This window comes from Tachyglossus aculeatus, chromosome 11 (genome assembly GCF_015852505.1).
Source record: "Tachyglossus aculeatus isolate mTacAcu1 chromosome 11, mTacAcu1.pri, whole genome shotgun sequence".
In the NCBI taxonomy this organism is placed as follows: domain Eukaryota; kingdom Metazoa; phylum Chordata; class Mammalia; order Monotremata; family Tachyglossidae; genus Tachyglossus; species Tachyglossus aculeatus.
The window spans coordinates 57861641-57881178 of NC_052076.1; the positions used below are offsets into that span (position 1 = coordinate 57861641).

The following is a 19538-nucleotide window of genomic DNA, read 5'->3' on the forward strand; positions in this document are numbered from 1 at the left end:
ATGTTTGCTCTGAAAGGGATTTTGCTCCCCCCTGTAGACTGTAAGCTCGTTGTGGCTAGGGAACGCATCTCTTGATTCTGTTATGTTGTACTCTTCAAAGTGCTCAGTACAGAGCTCTGCATATAGTAAGCATTCAATAAATAACAATGATTCTGCTGGAATCAGATCCCAGGGCTGGTCAGCAAAAGTAAACAGGCAACTGCGGCCAACACTGGAAGTTGCTAGTCTATGGAAACGGCATGAGATTCCGCTGGGCCCAAATTATCTTCCTGTGTGGAGGAGATTGTTCTTTCCACCTCTGTTTTCCTGAAGTTTTTCTTTAGGGTGATGGGACGGCTCCAAGGAATTCATCTCTATATGTTGCTGATTTGTACTTCCCAAGTGCTTAGTATGGTGCTCTGCACACAGTAAGCGCTCAATAAATGCAACTGAATGAATGAATGAATAGGGACCCAAGGGGAAGCTGGTTAAAGCACGTGCCCACATTTCTCTTGTAACAAGTGTGAAATAAATTACAGATAATTGATATTCATCCCACCCACAACCCCAGAGCTCTTAATGTACATATCTGAAATGTATTTTAATATCTGTATTTGCCTGGTATTTGTTAAGAGCTTACCACATGCCAGACACTGTACTAAGAGCTGGGTAGATACAAGTTAATCAGGTGGGACACAGTCCCTGTCCCATATGGGGCTCACAGTCTTAATCCCCATTTTACAGGTGAGTGAACTGAGGCACAGAGACATTAAGTGACTTGCCCAATGTCACAGTGGACAAGTGGTGGAGCCAGAATTAGAACCCAGGTCCTCTGACTCCCAGGCGCATGCTCTTTCCACTAGTCCACACTGCTTCTTGCCTGCCAACTCTGTTGCATCATATTCTCCCTATTGCTTAGTACAGGGCTCTGCACTTAGTAAGCACTCAGTAAATACCATTGATTGGTGATTAATTGATTGAGCAAGTGGCAAGGAACAGGTCTCATGACCCCGTCTCTCTTGAATGATGTTGTGATTTAACCGGTCCCTGCAGCCAGAGCCAGGGCCGCAAACACGGTAATTCAAGGACCGGACGCAAATGTGCCAGAGCTAAGGAGCGGCTCTGGGCGGGCGTTGATCCAAGTTCCTCTGTGATCCTGGGGAGGTCGGAGAAATGTGAGCGAACTGTAGCTTTGGTCTGTCAAATTTAAAAAAAATAATCCATGTCCTGGCAGCCTTAGACCCATCTTGAGAGCCTGTCTGTGGCTTCTCTCCAGGACCTGCTGGTGGGGTGGTTTTCTATCCCCTTCTCAGCTCACCTTACGAACTTATCCAGGGCCTGGCTGATCCTTCTACTTGACCTGGCTTTGCTTACTCACTGAGTTGTGGGAAACTGCAGTATGCACAATTTCTAGAACTGCAACTTCTACTAAATTTTTAAAACAAGAAAACTGACAGACATGGTGTTTGTGAATTGTCCCCCCAGTTCGAGATTTTCAAACACAAAATGCTTGGATTTCCAAGTGCCGTACAGCTAGCAAAGGAGATCACTAGAAACGAGGATGGAGAAGATGAAGTGGTGTGAAGAGCCTCAAGTGAAGCAGAACAACAATTGGAAAAGTTAAACGCACCAAATCATCAGACAGTTGTTCTTTTTTTTCCTTATCCAGGTTTTTGCTTATTTGGTTTGTTTTATATTCCTGAAATTAAAGCAGCTTCTCTAGAATTGATCTGCCTGACTGGTTTGCCAAGTCAAAATGCTGTCATGGTATTGCCAAGTAGAGTTCAGAACCTTTTATTCTGGTAGGGGGACCCCGGTTGGCAGTACGTTATGGATGAGGTGGGTGGTACCTGCGTCAAAAGGGGGATGATCCTTCTTTTTCACCGTATGCTCTCTGTCTTCCCCCACTAGATACACTTTCACACTATGGGTAGGTACCTCCCAGTGTGGTTCAGTTAAGCAGTTTTGAGCTACTGTTTTGTAGCACAGGTAGGTATGTTCTCCCCCCTCAATCAATTAATCAATCAATCAAGCATTTATTGAGCACTTACTGTGTACAGAACAATGTAATAAGTGCTTGGGAGCGTATAACAGGTGGTAGACACATTCTCTGCCCACAGTGAGCTTGAAGTGTAGAGGGGAAGACGAACAATAGTATTTGTTGAGCACTTATTATGTGCTGAGAAGCAACCGGACTCAGTGGAAAGAGCACGGGTTTGGGAGTCAGAGGTCATGAATTCCAATCCTGCTCTACCACTTGTCAGCTGTGTGACTTTGGACAAGTCACTTAACTTCTCTGTGCCTCAGTTACCTCATCTGTAAAATGGGGATTAAGACTGTGAGCCCCATGTGGGATAATCTGATTACCTTGTATTCCCCCCAGCGCTTAGAACAGTATTTTGCACATAGTAAGCGCTTAACAAATGCCATTATTATTATTATTATTATGTGCAGAGTACTGCACTAAGTGCTTGGAAGAGTACAGTATAACAGTGTTGGCAAAAACGCTCCCTGCCAGAAATGAACTTACAATCTAGAGAGGGAGACAGACATTTATAAAAATAATTTTCCATATATAATTTAAAGGTATATATACAAGTGCTGTGGGGTTGAGGGTATTTGAGGTTTGGGTGAATATCAAATGCTCAAATGTCACAGAAGCAAGAATGTAGATGACACGGAAGGGAGAGGGAGCCAAGGAAAAGGGTTCAGTCAGTGAAGGAATTAATATAACAGGCACTAATATAAATATATCAATTATGGATTTGTACCTAAGTGCTCCCTCCTCCCGCATCCGGGACTCAAGCTGCCCTTCAATCTCTGTCTCCTTTCCCTCGGGCCTTGGTTGCTGGGCTCTGGATGCCTTTCTGCCAAAATCCTGTTACAGGTACTTCCCGGTTCTGTGGGGATTTAGGGAAATTTTTGTCCGTTTAAGTTTAGCGCCCACAGAGTGCTTCTGCAGTGATGGTTTTTTTACTGCTGGCAGCGACCCCAGTCATGGATCAGTTCTCTAAACCCCGTTTAACTGACGAGGAAACTCGAGGGCCAAGGAGGTGGGGCGACGTGCCCAAAGCCACCCGGCGGAGTTCTTGGCAGGGCTGAGATGATTCCTCCAGGCGTTTGTTCCGCTGGGGCCAGGGAAAGCAGACAGAATCCCAGGCGGGGCAGACCATGGGTTTGGAATTGGGCGTCTGATCCCGGAAGGACATTTGTTACACTCTGGTCACGGGTTTGGGGTGGGGGGTGCTTGGAGGACCTGTTAGGAATGAACAACTCTTAATTTCTGCTTCTCCCCCAGGTATTTGTATCAAATGTGGGAAGGGTGTTTATGGAGCCAGCCAGGCGTGCCAGGCCATGGGGAACCTCTATCACACCAACTGCTTCATCTGCTGCTCCTGTGGTAAGTTGGCACCCCCCTTTCCTCATGCCATCTGGTTTCACCTTTCCCTTTTCCCCCAGCAGTCGAAGCAGAGTTAAGTTTTCCGAGACACTCAGTGCTCTTAAGCCTCTGCCATCACTGCAGATCAAGACTAGAGGGCTCTAGACAGGTTCATTCCTCCTGTCCCTGGGGGTCTCTCAGAGATCAGGAAGACCCCAGACCCTGAAGCCTCCTGGAGAAAGAGGGGTTTTTGTGATGTGAATGATCTCTCCCCTTTCTGGACCTTGACAGAATTTCTTTTCCCGGGAATGAGGCTGAAGTGCTCCTTCTGTTCTCTCCTCCGATCTCAGCAGAAGGAAGGCACATCTGGAGGAGGAGAAAGCTGGTTCGGAATCATTTATTGCGAGGGGTTGGGAGGGAGGGCTTGCTGCAATAAGTCCCGAGTTCTTTACCTCAGAGTACCCTCGGTTTCAGAGTAACTCTTATCTGTCAGCGTCTCCTTATACAGAGGAGGTTGGTGGAACTTTCTGTTTGCTTTTTCTTAAAGGATTAAGTATTAGACAAACAGTGTATTATTTGACTAGAATCAAGTGTTTTTCCAAAGAACTGAGGAAAGTCTGCGTAAAGGAAATTCATGTGACCCACGCAGGGGTAATGTGCCTTATCTCGGGTCCTTCCCATCCCAGATCCCATTGGCTTGTACATACGGAGAATGCTTTTCGAGCGTCTTGGAATGACTTCCTTGAACTGTTTGGTAGCTCAGTAGTTTGGGCATGGGGCCAAGGGGAATCAGAGACCCAGACTGGTCTGTCGTTGTTCTCCCAGGAGGCAGATCAGAGCCTTAAGGGCCCCATAGTTGGTATTTCCTCCCTAACTGGTAATTGCTGCCCCCAAGGGCCCTACTGGTGCTAAAAACCTGCTGGGAAATCCTTCCACATGAAAGTTTGAGACTTAGGAAATGGGGGATGGTAGTGCAAAGTCCTTTATTTTCAGCTACACCTCACACGCATGCTGCTCCTTTTGGGTTCTGGACAGGTCAACCAATCAGTTGTATTTATTGAGCACTTACTGTGTGCAGAGCACTATAATAAATAATTATGGTATTTGTTAAGCTCTTCCTATTGGTGCCAAAGACTGTACTAAGCACGGAGGTAGATACAAGTTAATCAGGTTGGACACAGTCCCTGTCCCATATGGGGCTCACGGTCTCAATCCCCATTTGGCAGATGAGGTAACTGAGGCCCAGAAACGTGAAGTGATCTATTTATTTTATTTTGTTAATATGTTTTGTTTTGTTGTCTGTCTCCCTCTTCTAGACTGTGAGCCCACTTTTGGGTAGGGACCGTCTGTATATGTTGCCAACTTGTACTTCCCAAGCGCTTAGTCCAGTGCTCTGCATAGAGTAAGCGCTCAATAAATACGATTGAATGAATGAATTTGCCCAAGGTCATACAGCAGATGTGCCAGAGCCGGGGTTAGGTCCTTCTGAGTCCCAGGCCTGTGCTCTTTCCACTAGGCCACGTTGCTTCCCAGTAGGCCACACTGAATCAGAGAGTTCAATATAACAGAGTTGATGCATGCGTTCCCTGCCCACAATGAGCTTGCAGTCTAGAGGTCCAGAGCCCGGCTGTGCCCCCTGGGGTTTTCCGAATAATGGGATCATTTTGGCCTCTCTGTCAATCATCAATCACTGGTATTTATTGAGCTCCTGCTATGTGCAGAGCACTGTTTAAACGTTTGGGAAAGTACAAGAGAGATTAGCAGATATGCTCCCTGCCCATAGTGAGTTCTCTAGAAAACACATGACCTACTGGAAACTCAGTCGAAAGTTCCAGAACCGATTCCTCCTTCCCCCCCTCTGCCCACCATTAGTAGGTGCCTATCACTACTGAAGGCGAAGCTTCCTCTTTAAGAGCCTCAGAGGGTGAGCTATGTTTTCCCTACAACATATGTGTTTGGTTCTCAAACTGTCTTGTTGATCATCCCTTGTCAAGACAGCCAGGGAGGTGGGCACTCAGTTTTCTTGCTTTCTCTTTTGTTTTGTCCTTGGATTTATTTCTCTTTTTTCTTTTGCCTTCCCACTTGTGCTGGAAGGCATCTTCGGTATTCTTTAACTCCTTGTAACATCTCTGGGAGGAAAGTTATTGCCCAAACATGGCTGTGCCTTCTTTATCAAAAAGAGCTGGGTCACTCCCCAAAGCTATCCTTTTCCCTCCTTACCTCCCCCTTCCCACTGCATTTGGCAGCTCATCCCTTACCAGGAGGTGAAAGAAGCTAGTTGAGGGGAGCACTTTCTGAGCACAGTCTGGCCCCCAGGAAAGAGGGCCCCTGCCCAAGTAACAATAATAATTATAATGGTATTCGTTAAGTGCTTACTATGTGCCAAGCACTCTTCTAAGCACTGAGGTATAAACACAAGTTAATTAGGTCAGACACAGTCCCTGTCCCACGTGAGGCTCACAGTCTAAATAGGAGGGAGAACAAGGATTGAATCCCCATTTTGCAGATGAGGAAACTGAAGCACAGAGAACTGAAGTGACTTGCCTAAGGTCACACAGCAGGCAAGTGGTGGAGGCGGAATTAGAACCCAGGTCCTCTGACTCCCGGGCCCATGCTCTTCCCACTAGGCCATGGTGCTTCCCAAGCTCAGTAAATTCCTAGATACAGATGTGGCAGGGAGAGATTGGTAGGTTCCATATTTCCACAAAGCAGAGGTGCCATGCATTCAGTTATCAGCAAGGAAAAGTTGTTGAGGCAAATTTTCCTAACTTGGTCTTTGCTTAGCTTGGTATGAGGGAGTGGGGGAGTGTTCTGGTTTGGTCCTTTTTTTTTTTTTCTTTTGGCTCTGCTATTTCCCTGATCTGTCTAAGGACCCATCGAAGTCCTTTGAGTTATGTGAGGTGTGGATCACTTTGTTTTTATTTGTCACTTTTAACCTCAGTTCACACATTTTTTTCCTAGGGGCTTTTCAGAGGCCATTTCCCAAAGAGAGGAGTTACAATTAAAGAGGGGTTGGGGGAAGGGCAGGCTGAATACCAGTTTGGTTAATGGACAAGAGGGATGTTTGTATTGTAAATCCTCCCATCCTGGAATGTAACTTCTCTAATAGCTGACAGGAGTGTTTGCAGATGAGGGTAAAGCCAGATGGTTTAGCTGGGGAACATCAGAAGTGTGTACTGGGTTATACTGTGTGCGGATGGAAACCTAGCCGAAACTCCAGAAGGCAGAATGGCCTACCTGTTACCAGAGAGACAGTAACGGCAGGGGTAGATGTGGAACATAGTACAACATCACTTTTTCTGTTTTTGAAAATGTGATTCGAGGGATTATGGAACAGAAGAAGCTCATGGGGATAGAGACCCAGCTTCTGCTCTCCCGGTTTGAGAATTCGGCATGATATTGTCTGGACCGTCACATCGAAAATAATAAGAAGAATGATGGTATTTGTTAACTGCTTAAAACGTGTCAAACACCGTACTAAGCACTAGGGTAGATTCGAGATCCTTAGGCCCCACCCGGGGCGCACAGGCTAAGCAGGAGAGAGAACAGATATGGAATCCTATTTTACAGATGAGGGAACTGAGGCACAGAGAAGTGAAGTGACTTGCCCAAGGTCACACAGCAGATTTATGGCAAAGCCGGAATTAGAATCCAGGCCTAGGGTCTTTCCACTAGGCTATGCTGCTTCTCATCAAATTGATGCCCTGTTCTCCATTCATCTTTTCTCAAGGTCTCCAGACTAGTTTAGGATGAATGTGAGGAGAGCATTAATTTGTAATCTCAAGGGAAGAGACCAGTATCTTTGTGTTTTCACAGCAACCCTCCCATTGTGCCTAGTCCAATTTAGTCAGTCAGTCGATAGTATTTATTGTGTCCTGCATGCAGAGCACTGTACTAAATGCTCGGGAGAGAACAGTACAACAGAGTTGGTAGACATGTTCTCTGCCCACAGTGAGCATACAGGCTAGAGCAGGAGACAGGCATTAATATAAATAAACAAATTACGGATATGTACATAATTGTCGTGGGGCTGAGGGATTGGTGGATATAAGGTGTACAGCTCCAAGTACATAGATGATGCAGAAGGGGGAGAGAGTCGGGGAAAAGAGAGCTTTAATCGGGGAAGGCCTCCTGGAGAAAGTGTGAGGAGATGTGACCTTAATAAGGCTCTGAAGGTGGGGAGAGTCGTGGTCTGGCTCATTTGGAAGGGGGAGGGCATTTCAGGCCAGAGGGAGGATGTGGTAAGAGAGGCAGTGAGATAGAAGAGATCAAAATAAAATGAGCCATCTAACTCTAGAGGAGTGAAATGTGCGCAGGCTGAGCTGTAGTAGGAGATCAGTGAGGTAGTGGGACAGGGGACCTGATTGATTTGAAGTTGATGGTAAGGAGTTTCTTTTTGATGTGGAGGTTGCAGCCCTTGGAGGTTTTTGAGGAGTGGGGGGATACGAACTGAATGTCTTTTGGTTTTTTTTGTTTTTTAGCAAAATGATCCAGGCAACAGAGTGAAGTATGGATGAGTGGGGAGGGACAAGAAGCAGGGAGGTCAGCTAGAAAACAGATGCAACAATCAAGGCAGGGTAGGATAAGTGCTTGGTTCAATGTAGTAGCAGTTTGGATGGAGAGGAAAGATGAATTTCAGCGATGTTATGAAGGTAGAACTGATGGGATTTGGTGACAGATTGAATAAGTGGGTTGAATGAGAGGGATGAGTTGAAAACACCAAGATTATGGGTTTGTGAGACAGGGAGGATGCTAGTGCTGCCCACAGTGATGGGAAAGATGAAGACAGAAAGTGTTTGGAAGGGAAGACGTTCTGTTTTGAACACGTTGTGCTTGAGATGTCATTGGGACAACCAGGTAGAGATGTCTTCAAGGAGGAAATGCAAGTCTGCAAAGAAGGAGAAACATTAGGATTGGATAGGTACATTTGGAGATCATCCTCATAAAGATGGGTGTTGAGGCCATGGGAGTGAATGAGTTCTTCAAGGGCGTGAGTGTTGAGGGAGAATAGAAAGGGACCCAGAAATAAGCCTTGAGAGACCCTCCACTGTCAGAGAGTGGGAGGCAGAGGAGGAGCCTGCATAAGAGACTGAGAAGGAGTGGTCAGAGAAATAGGAGGAAAACCAAGAGAGGACAGTATCAGTGAAGACAAGGTTGGATAGTGTTTCAGGGAGAAGGGGTTGATCCACAGTGTCAAAGGCAGTTGAGAAGTTTTGGAAGATTGGGGTGGACTAGCAGCCATTGACTTTGGCAAGAATAAGACCATTGGTGACCTTAGAGAGGGCAGTTTCTGTGGAGCAAAGGGGGTGGAAACTAGATTGGAGGGGATCAAGGAGAGAATTGGATGTGAAGAAGTGGAGACAGTTGTTGTAGACAACTCTCTCAAGGAGTTTGGGGAGAAATGGTAGAGGGGAGTTAGGGTGATAACTGGAGGGAGCTGCTTCCACTGATGAATGAATCATTCCGCTTGACCCTTTCGTCTCAGAACGTGCCATCCAGAATCTCCCTCCCCGCATTGAAGTTGCTTTCTCTGTGCAGAGCTCTTGCACTAATTAATGATTGTTCATTTTCACTTTGAGCAATGTAGTGTTCATCCCTTACTCTGGTGGCTACTAGTTAGGCTGACCTGCATTTTTTTTAGTTAACTTGTTTGTGTGCAAAATTGGTCTGTCAAGACCTAGTGTTTACTATGTGCTTCCAAACCAGGTCTGCATAGGGAAAGTGGAGCAATGAATTGAGGGTACTGTTCCAGTAATATGAGCCCCAGATCCCTTAGAGAAGCAGCGTGGCTCAGTGGAAAGAGCGTGGGCTTGGGAGTCAAAGGTCATGGGTTCAAATACCAGCTCTGCCAATTGTCAACTGTGTGACTTTGGGCAAGTCACTTAACTTCTCTGTGCCTCAGTTACCTCATCTGTAAAATGGAGATTAAGACTGTGAGCCCAACGTGGGACAACCTGATCACCTTGAATCCTCCCCAGCGCTTAGAACAGTGCTTTGAACATAGTAAGCGCTTTACAAATGCCATCATTATTATTATTATTATTTTGTATTTCATAGTCGAAGCAGAATGAGGGGACATGTTTGCGGACATTACCTGGGTTATTGACTCAGTTCTCCACTGAACTCTGCCAGGGAAGACCAACCCTGTCACCTGCTCCTGGAAAACTTACATTGGGAAACAGGCCACACACCCAGAGACATAGTGACTTTTCTAATGCATGATATTTTTCAAGTCTTTCTCTTCCCACCCCAAGAAAAGCAGTTTTCTTCGGGACTTTTGACTTCTCATCACACAGGCTGCTGTAGAGCCAGGGAAGAGCCGGAGTTAAAGTGGAGCAATTGCCGAGGTCATCTCAGCCCTGTCCCCCATCTCAGCCCCACAGCACTTAAGTACATAATCAGTAATTTTATTCATATTAATCTATGTCTCCACCTCTAGACTGTAAGCTCATCGTGGGCAGGGAATGTGTCTGTTGTATGTTGTACTCTCCCCAGCCTTCGGTGTAGTGCTTTGCACACAGTAAGTTCTCAAGAAATATGACCGACTGACTGAATGACTGATTCGTCTCCAGAGTGTCCAGAACTCCCAGGCTGGGATCCTTCTGTGGGGGCTACTGGAGCCCTGACCAGTGCCACCAATCAATCAATCAATCAGTCAGTCGTATTTATTGAGCGCTTACTGTGTGCAGAGCACTGTACCAAGCGCTTGGGAAGTACAAGTTGGCAACATATAGAGACAGTCCCTACCCAACAATGGGCCACCAGCTCACAGAGCAGAGAGCCTGAGTTAAAAATGGCCCCCCTCTGGTCTCCTGTGTCCCTGGCCAAGGCGGGAAATGGCAGTGTTCACTGAGGACTCTCTTCCTCTCCTAGTGCTTTTCCCCAGAGGACCCTGAGCCTGGCCACATAAATAACTTTCTCATTCCTGAGTCCAAGCTGAAGGTTATGTTTTTAATTTGTTTTAAGTATCTGAGGAATGCTGTCTCTGGCTCTCTGAAGACTCTCTCACATCGGACATGAGACACAAATGCACCACGGCAGCTTATCGGAGGCCTGGCTAGGGGCCTGAGGGGCCCACATAAACAGCCATAAATTCTTTCTCATTTAAATCAAGGGCCTCGGGGGAATTGGCCAATTATAGCCGCTACGAAGCTGCCCTTGGGCACCAGTGAAAGGGCTCCTGAAGCTGACCCCTGGTATTTGATAGGAGATGGATGTTTGTCTAATTTCCTCATAAACTGACCATTAAAGAGCCCAGGATGAGTCTGAGCCTGGGTTAAAGGGAGGAAATGAAAAGGTCTGGGAAGAACTGCCTCCCAAGGGAGGTGTGGATAGATAAGGTAGGCTCTTTCCACCTGCCATTTGGTAGGAAGCTCAGCCATCATTCTCTTAGAAGTAAGACCAAGCTTACAAAGAGAGAGTGTGGATAGGTAGACAGTACTTTTCCTGGGAATGGAACAAAGGAGGATGTGAAGGTTCCAATCTTGGGAGAGTAAAATACATAAAATTAAATAAATATATATCATTAAATACATATACCATTGAATACATATATATCATGGAAGGTTTGGGAATAACCTGGTTGAATATAGGAGACTGATGATATGACTTTGAAGCCCCTTTCTGTGAAGTTCCAGGCAGGAGGAAAAACCCAACAGCTTCAGCCAGTGAGTTTCAACCAGATAAATGTTTATGGGAGAAAGAAGGCAAGCCCTATCTTTGGTGAATGCCCCCAAGGCCATTCAGTGAATCAGTTGTGTTTGAGTGCTTACTGTGTTCAAAGCACTGTGCTAAGTGTTTGGGAGAGTACAGTACAGCAGAGTTGGTAGATAAGTTAAAATAAATTAATGGATGTGTACATAAACAGTATGGGACTGAGGATGGGGTGAATAAAGGTGTACAAATCCAAGTGCAAGGGCAACACAGAAGGGAGAGGAAGTAGGGGAAATGAGAACTTAGTCGAGGAAGGTCTCTTGGCGATGTGATTTTTAATAAGACTTTTAAGGTGGTGTCAAATGTGAAGCCAGATGGAGGATATGAGCAAGGGATCGGTAGTGAGATAGATGAGATTGAGGTACAGTGAGTGGGTTGATGTTAGAGGAGCCAAGTGAATGTGCTGGGCCATAGTGGAAAATCAGAGAGGTAAGGTAGAAGCGGTGAAGGTGATTGAGTCCTTTAAAGCCAATGATAAGGTGTTTCTGTTTGATGAGTAGGTGGACGGGCAGCCACTGGAGGTTCTGGAGGAGTGGGGAAATGTAAACTGAATGTTATTTTTAGAAAAACGATCCTGAGAGCTGAGTGAAGTGTGGACTGGAGTGGGCAGAGACAGGAGGCGGGGAGGTCAGCGAGGAGACAGATGCAGTAGTCATGTCCAAGTAGTGCTCCAGAGGCTCCCTGCTCCTTGCTTGTAGGCCCAACTCCCTTCAGTTCTGATAGTAGGTTTGGCTAGTAAAGCCATTTTCTGGAATTGTGGGGATGGGGCCGCTGATGGTGATGCCAGGCAAAACACCGGAGTCGCGTGGGGGAGTAAAGAATTACTCAGAGGATCGTTTTCCCAAGCAAGCTTTTATTATCCCGTCCAATTTCCCTCCCAGAGTGAATTTAGGTCTTTTGGGTGTAACTGCACGCAGCTGGCTCCGCTCCTTAGGGGAGGCGAGAGCCCTGAGCACTCAGCGGGAGTTGCTTATAAGCTGTATCCGGGATTGTGGCGTTGACGGATTGGCTCTATCCCTCTAGTGTCACGTAGCTGGGCAGATTGTGTGGGGGGGTGCTTGTCAGTTTCACTTCCTCCTCTCAGTTCCCGCCTGTGATGCCGGCCTCAATGGGACTAGACCCATAATATGGATTCAAGGTGGGGGGGGGGCTTCTGTTTGGGTTTCACTGGGCCACACTGGCCCCATCCAGTTCCTCAGGTTGGTGGCCTTGCCGACTTGGGCCAAAGCGATTCTCTCCTTCAGATATGTGAAATATTCTCATTTGAATTGCCCCCACCCAGAAAGTTTGTTGAGTCCATCAGGATTGTTGGGAGAGTTTTAGTTCCCTTCTGAAGTGTTGTTTTAGCCCTAGTGTTACTATCCAATGTAGCCTGGTCTTCAGAGTACAATTTTGTGGGCTTTTGGCCTTGAATACTTCACTCAGGGAACATGTTGCTTGCATTGGAGTGGATGATGGAAAGAGAGGCGCCCCCTCCCCCCCCCACACACACACCTTTTTCTGGGGCCAAACCTAGTGAGTTGGCACTTCTATTTTTGGAGCCTGAATCCTCAGAAACTCAAAATCCGGAAAACAATGAAGCTAGAGTTGAGAATTTCATTCAGCCATTTCTGGCAGGGCATCCAAATTTTGTCTTGCGCTATCCCACCTTCCAAGCCCATATTTAGTGCCTAGTCATGGCTCCAGAATCAATTTCTAAGAGAACTAGGCAAGGCAGCAAAGGCCAGTGAAATTGGGATCCTCTGTAACCCCAGTGTTGTGACTAAAGGAACCACATATTATATTCTCCCAAGCACTTGGTGTAGTGCTCTGCACATGCTACGCACTCAATAAAAGCCATTGATTAATCTGAACATACTAACCAGCCCCTTCTGCTCAGCCGATGGAGATAGCCCAAAGCAAAGGGACTGGAAGTGGGGTTTTTGCATAAGGGGGTAGACAAAGCAGAATTCGTCCCAAGAAGGCAGAAATTTATTTCAAAAAATAATGCCGCTTTGGTTGCTCTTTGCCCTGGAGCCTATCTGATCCTATGAAACCTGTCCTTTGAAATGAGCAGGAGACTGTTGTGTGCTGCAGAAATGCATTCTTGGCTCCAATTTGAAATCTGCTACTTTGCCTCCTCATGAATATTTTGCTTGGTTTTTCTCAAGCCACAGAGTGATGGGACATGCTCCTTTTTTTTGTTCCCTCTGCAGCCACAACCACATCAGCATCCCTGTGTCAGGTCAGTGTCTCCCCTCCCAGCTATTTATTACCAAAGGACTCAAAGTTTTGAGAAGCAGGATGAAGATCACCATATTGCTGAAAAGTGCTCTTTTAGGTTGATCGTTTATTCATTCAATTCCATTTATTGAATGCTTATTGTGTGGAAAGCACTGTACTAAATGCTTGGAAGAGTACAATATAACAATAAACAAACACATTCCCTGTCCACAGGGATAGGGAAGTGGTGGTAGAAGAAAGACATAAAACCCTTCTCAAAGGCATTCTTGATAAGCTGTTGTGGCTTTATAAACACTGGGAAAGGCAAAAAAAATTTGCCCTTCCCAAAAATAAATAAAAATAACCCACCAATAGGAAGATGGGTCTACTGGTGAGAATAAGTAAGGGGGTGGTGGGTTGGGAAAGAAAAATGTATTTTTTTATTTTTGGTGTGTTGCCATTGGGGAAGAAAATTGTATTTTTGTGTATTTGTGTGGGGGTGGGTGGGTGTGTTTTGCTGTTAGGCCCTGTAACAAGCCCTTTTCTGTATTTCCGGATTTGAAAGTTCAAATGACCAGTGAACGCTAGGTAAATGTTTACAAATGCTTTTAAAGATCAGCAGTTATCACGTGGGCCATCTTTTTGATAGCCAGGACCCCACCACTGCCAAGGAGAATTTAGAATTCTTTAGGAGAAGAAAATTTTGCTTTCTCGAGAGCATTGCTTATATAGAGGGAACCCAAACTTCTTGTTGGGATTGTTCTGGGCTTGAGGAAGTGGAATTACGGGTGCACACGGATGGATCTTTCTGTTTGAGGAAACCGTAAAGGAGCTAGCCTAGGATTTTGATAAATCAACCATCAATCAATGGTATTGAGCATTTACTGTGCACTGTTGCTGTACTAGGTGTTGGGGAGAGTACCATAAAAAAGAGTTGATAGACAGGATCCCTGCCCACAGGAGCTTATAGTCTAGACAGGGAGACATTCACATAAATTACAGATAGAGGAAATGGTTATGTACAGCAGTGCTGTGGGACAGGAGGTAGGGTGAATATCAGGAGCTTTAAAGGTTGCAGATCAAAGTGCATGGGCAAATAAGCCTAATGAAGGCTTAGTCAAGGAAAGCCTTTAGGAAGAGGTGTGATTTTACTATGGCTTTGAAGATGAGGAGAGTGGTGATCTGGAGGCTATGAAGAGGGAGAGAGTTTCAGGCTACATGGAGGACTTGGGCAAGGGGTCAACAGCCAGACAAATTAGATTGGGGTGCAGCGAATAGGCTAGTGTTCAGAATCTGAAACCCTTTCATTTGGCGGAATTTTTTTTTCCCCACAAGCAGTTTTTTAGCACAAGATCAGCTAAATCATCGACTGTGAAATTGGAAAGCCGGCTATCATGCTGTCTAGATGGAGTACTCTTCTGGGTGTTTGCAAACTCAGTTCACATTTGTCAGCTCCTCAGGTCTGTAGACCTTTAATTCATCTTTATAACAAGGCAAATAATTACTGTAATACTTTGCACAAGGGATTTAAATTTGAAACTGAGGGACTAGAAATAAAACTGAATACGCCAGAGGCCTGCTGCTGAAGTCATCCATTGTTCCTTTAAAGGAAATGGGAAATCCCCTTTCTCCCTTTCTCCCCCCCCCCCCCACCTCCTGCCCCCTCCCTCCACATGTGGCAAGGCTGCAAGAGGAGGAGGAGAGAACAGCAGACCCCCCCCCCCCCCCCTTGAAGGCTCAAATAATGTCTACTATTTATGGTCCTTGTTAAGCACTTACTATGTTCCAGCCACTGTACTAAGAAGCACTAGAGCAGATAGAACACAATCAGGTGAATACAATTTCTGTCCCACCTGGGGCACTCAGTCTAATAAATCAAGCAGCGTGGCCTAGTGGATAGAACCTGGGATTCAGAAGGACCTAGGTTTTAGTCCCGGCTCCCAAACTTGTCTGATGTGTGACCTTGGACAAGTCTTTCACTTCCCTATGCTTCAGTTACCGCCTCTGTAAAATGGGGGTTAATACTGTGAGCCCCATATGGGTTATGGACTGTGTCCAACATGATTAACTTGTATCTACCCCAGCACTTAGTACAGTGCCTGGCACAAAGTAATAAAAAATATATAGTTATTGAGTGCTTACATTTTTTAAAATGGTATTTATTAAGTGCTTACTACCCCAGCCTTAGAAAAGTGCCTGGCACATAGTAAACACTTAACAAATACCATAAAACAAAGAAACAATGTGCCAAGCACTGTACTAAGCGGTGGGATAAATACAAGATAACCAGGTTGGGTTGGACACAGTCCCTGTCCCAACTGGGGGTCAAAATTTTAAGTAGGAGGGGGGAAGAGGATGTAATCCCCATTTTACAGATGAGGAAACTGAGGCACAGAGAAGTTGTGACTTACCCAAGATCACAGAGCAGATAGTTGGCAGAACAGGGATTAGAACCCTGATCCTCTGGCTTCCAGGCCCGTGGTCTTTCCACTAGGCCACGCTGCTTCCATTTTGCTTACTATGTGCAGAGCACTGTACTTAGCACTTGGGAGAGTTCAGTATAACAATTGGTGGACACATTCCATGTCCACAAGGAGCTCACAGACTAAAGTGGGGGACAGACATTAAAATAAATTACAGATATGTACATAGGGGCTGAGGGTGAGGTGAATAAAGGGTACAAATCCACATGCAAGGGAGAAGGAGTAGGGGAAGTGATGGCTTAATCAGGGAAGGTCTCTTGGAGGAGTAGTGACATTAATAAGGCTTTAAAGATGGGGAGAGTGATTGTCTGTTGGAAGTGACTGGGAAGGGAATTCTAAGCCAGGAGCAGGATGTGGGTAAGGAGTCAGTAGCAAGATATTCAAAATCGAGGTACAGTGAGTATTTTGGTGTTAGAGGAACAAAGTGAACGTGCAGCATTGTAGTAGGAAATCAGAGAGGAAAGATGGGGTGGGGGCAAGGTTATTTAAAGCCAATGGTAAGGGGTTTCTGTTTGATGCAGAGGTGGATGGACAGTAACTAGAGGTTCTTGAGGAGCGGCGAAATAGGGACTGAGCAATTTTTTAGAAAAATGATCTGGACAGCAGACTTAAGGATGGACTGAAGTGGGAAGAGACAGGAGGCAGGGAGGTCAGCAAGGATGCAGTGGGTGACGCAGGATAGGAAAAGTGCTTAGATCAACATGGTAACAGTTTGGATGGAGAGGAAAGAGTATTTTAGCCATGTTGTGACCGGAGAACTGACGGGATTTGGTGACAGATTGAATACGTAGGCTGAATGAGGGAGATGGGTCGAAGATAACTCCAAGGTTATGGGCTTGTGAGACAGAGAGGTTAGTGGTGCTGTCTGCAGTGATCGGAAAATCACAAGAAGGACAAGGTTTGGGTGGGAAGATGAGTTCTGTTTTGGACATGTTGCATTTGTGGTGTCGGTGAGACATCCAAGTAGAGATGTCCTGAAGGCAGAGGGAAATATATGAAGGACTGTAGTGAAGGAGAGAGATCAGGGCTGGAGATGTAGATTTGGGAATGATCTGCATGGAGTCGGTAGTTGAAGCCATGGGAGTGAATTAAGTTCTCCAAGGGAATGGATGTAGATGGAGAATAGAAGGGGACCCAGAACGGAGCCTTGAGGGACTCCTACAGCTAGCAGGTGGGAGACCGAGGAGGAGGAGCCTGCGAAATGGAATGAGAATGAGTGGCCAGAGAGATAGGAGAAAAAAAAGGAGACAGGATAATGTTCCTGGGAGAAGGGGGTGCTCCTCAGTGTTGAATGTGGCTGAGAGGTTGAGGAGGATTAGGATGGAGGAGAAGCTATAGGATTTGGCAAGGAGGAGATCACTGGTGACCCTTGAGAGGGCAGTTTTTGTGAAGTGCAGGGGGTAGAAGCCAAATTGGAAGGGGTCAGGGAGAGAAATAGAGGAGAGGAAGTGGAGGCAGTAGGTGTAGACAACTAGCTCAAGGAGTTGGGAGAGAAATGATAGGAGGGAGATGGGGCGATGACTCGAGGGAGCCGTGGGGTCAATGCAGGCATTTTTTTTGGCTATGGGAGACGTGAGCATATTTTAAAGCAGTGGGGAAGAAGCCATTGGAAAGTGAACAGTTGAAGGTGTTGGCCAGTGGAGGAAGAAGGGATGAGGCAAGTGTTTTGATAAGGTGTGAAGAGATGGGGTCAGAGGTGGTGGATTTTGAGGAGGTGGGAGGTCTCTTTAGATACTGCTGGGGAAGATGGGAGAATTAAGGAAAGGGCAGGAGGAGGGAGGGACTGGGGAGGAGGGAGGGACTGGAGAGGAGCAGAGGAAATTTTAGTGAGATCACGCCTGATGGGCTCAATTTTATCAATAAATTCCATGGCCAGGACGTTAGGGGCACGAGATGGAGGAGACGGGAGACAGGGAGTTAAACGTCTGAAACAACTGGTGAGGGGGCATGGGAAGCAGCGTGGCTCAGTGGAAAGAGCACGGGCTTTGGAGTCAGAGGTCAGGGGTTCAAATCCCGGCTCCGCTAATTGTCAGCTGTGTGACTTTGGGCAAGTCACTTCTCTGTGCCTCAGTTACCTCACCTGTAAAATGGGGATTAAGACTGTGAGCCCCCCGTGGGACAACCTGATCACCTTGTGACCTCCCCAGCACTTAGAACAGTGCTTTGCACATAGTAAGCGCTTAATAAATGTCATTATTATTATTATTATTATTATTATTATTATTATTATCATTATGGGAGTCAGTAAGCATGGAGAAATAATGTTTCCGGGTAGAGGAGAGGGCAGAGTTAAACCAGTCCAAGTAGGAAGGAATAGGATTTAATCCCTATTTTATAGATGAGGAAACTGAGGCACAGAAAAGCTAAATGACTAGCCCTAGGTCACAGCAGACAAGCGGCATTGTCAGGATTAGAACCCAGGTCTTCTGACTCCCAGACCTGTTTTCTTTCCACTAGGCTGCTATGCTTCCCCCAACTCTGTTGTACTGGGCTTAGTACAACGCTCTGCACTCAGTACATACCAAAGATTGATGTTTGGTTTTGTTCTCTGTCCCCCCCTTTTAGACTGTGAGCCCACTGTTGGGTAGGGACTGTCTCTATATGTTGCCAGCCTGTACTTCCCAAGCGCTTAGTACAGTGCTCTGCACACAGTAAGCGCTCAATAAATACGATTGATGATGATGATGATGATTGTGCGGGGTTTTCCTGGGGTTTGCGATGAACCACTTCGTATTTGGTTTGAAGCTTTATTCCATTTTCAGAAGCAGGAGACGACCTGGACTTGACAGTCCCATATTCACCTGTGGCAACCATGAAGGCCACCTTAAACACCCAAGGAAAGTTCACAGTGTTTCCTGCAGATGATGATGGTATTTGTTAAGTGCTAACTATGCGCTAAGCACCACAGGGTGCCCTGATGGCGCATCTTCTCTCAAGAGAGGTGTGTGTGGGTTTACTGGGCACTAGGAGAGATTCCCTCCCTCTGGAGCGTTTGGCCAATTGTGGTAGCATTGGCACTGGCCTTTTCCAGCAGTTTGAGAAGTGCCTCTCTCCTGTTCATCTTGGGAAATATGGAAGCTGTGTGGGAAGTGTGGCCTTATGCAGAAGTGAAAGTCAGACACTGAAACAAATTTTCCAAGATGGAGAGCCTGAGTCTTAGCCCCCTAGTCACTTTCACACCCAGAGACTTCCCATGGCCTGCCCTGAGGTGACCCCATAACTTCAACAGTTCTCTTCAGTGACACCCCAAGCATAGCAGTGTTGTCTGGGTTCAGGCAGGCCTATAGAATCTCCAGAGTTCATATCTTCACAGGAAACTTTTATTACTGGTGCGTTATTTCATGGTGCATTTTATGTTGGGTATAAAAAAAAAAGTTCCTCTGCTAGATTCTCATTAATGTGGACTTTTATATATTTGATAAAGCTAAAAATGTTCAATTCCCCATATTAACTCTACATATCGGATTATGGATAAGGAATTTCAGTCACCAGTGCCCCATCTTCTAGACTGTGAGCCCAATAGTGGGTAGGGACTGTCGCTATATGTTGCCAACTTGTATTTCCCAAGCGCTTAGTACAGTGCTCTGCACACAGCGCTCAATAAATACGATTGAATGAATGAATGAATTACTGTGAAACATGGGTCATTGTGGGCTTCCACTCAGGCCTCTCTCCCAGCAACCCTTGAGGGACCGTGATAAGGGCAAATGGTTGTAGCTCTTGATCCAGTGCTGTGCCAGGCTTACAGAGGGCATTCGGTAAATTTATACCAAGTGAAGCTG

At 46.1% G+C, this 19538-nt stretch overlaps 1 protein-coding gene across 1 annotated transcript in view; it reads left to right on the top strand.

Annotated features, from left to right (window-relative positions):
• Window positions 1-19538, top strand: part of LOC119935145 (WT1 interacting protein) — a 107162-nt gene that overhangs the window by 41161 nt on the left and 46463 nt on the right. The window contains exon 2 of the mRNA XM_038754798.1: window positions 3278-3379. Coding sequence (XP_038610726.1) covers window positions 3278-3379 — 102 coding nt within the window. The remainder of the gene's footprint in view (window positions 1-3277; window positions 3380-19538) is intronic.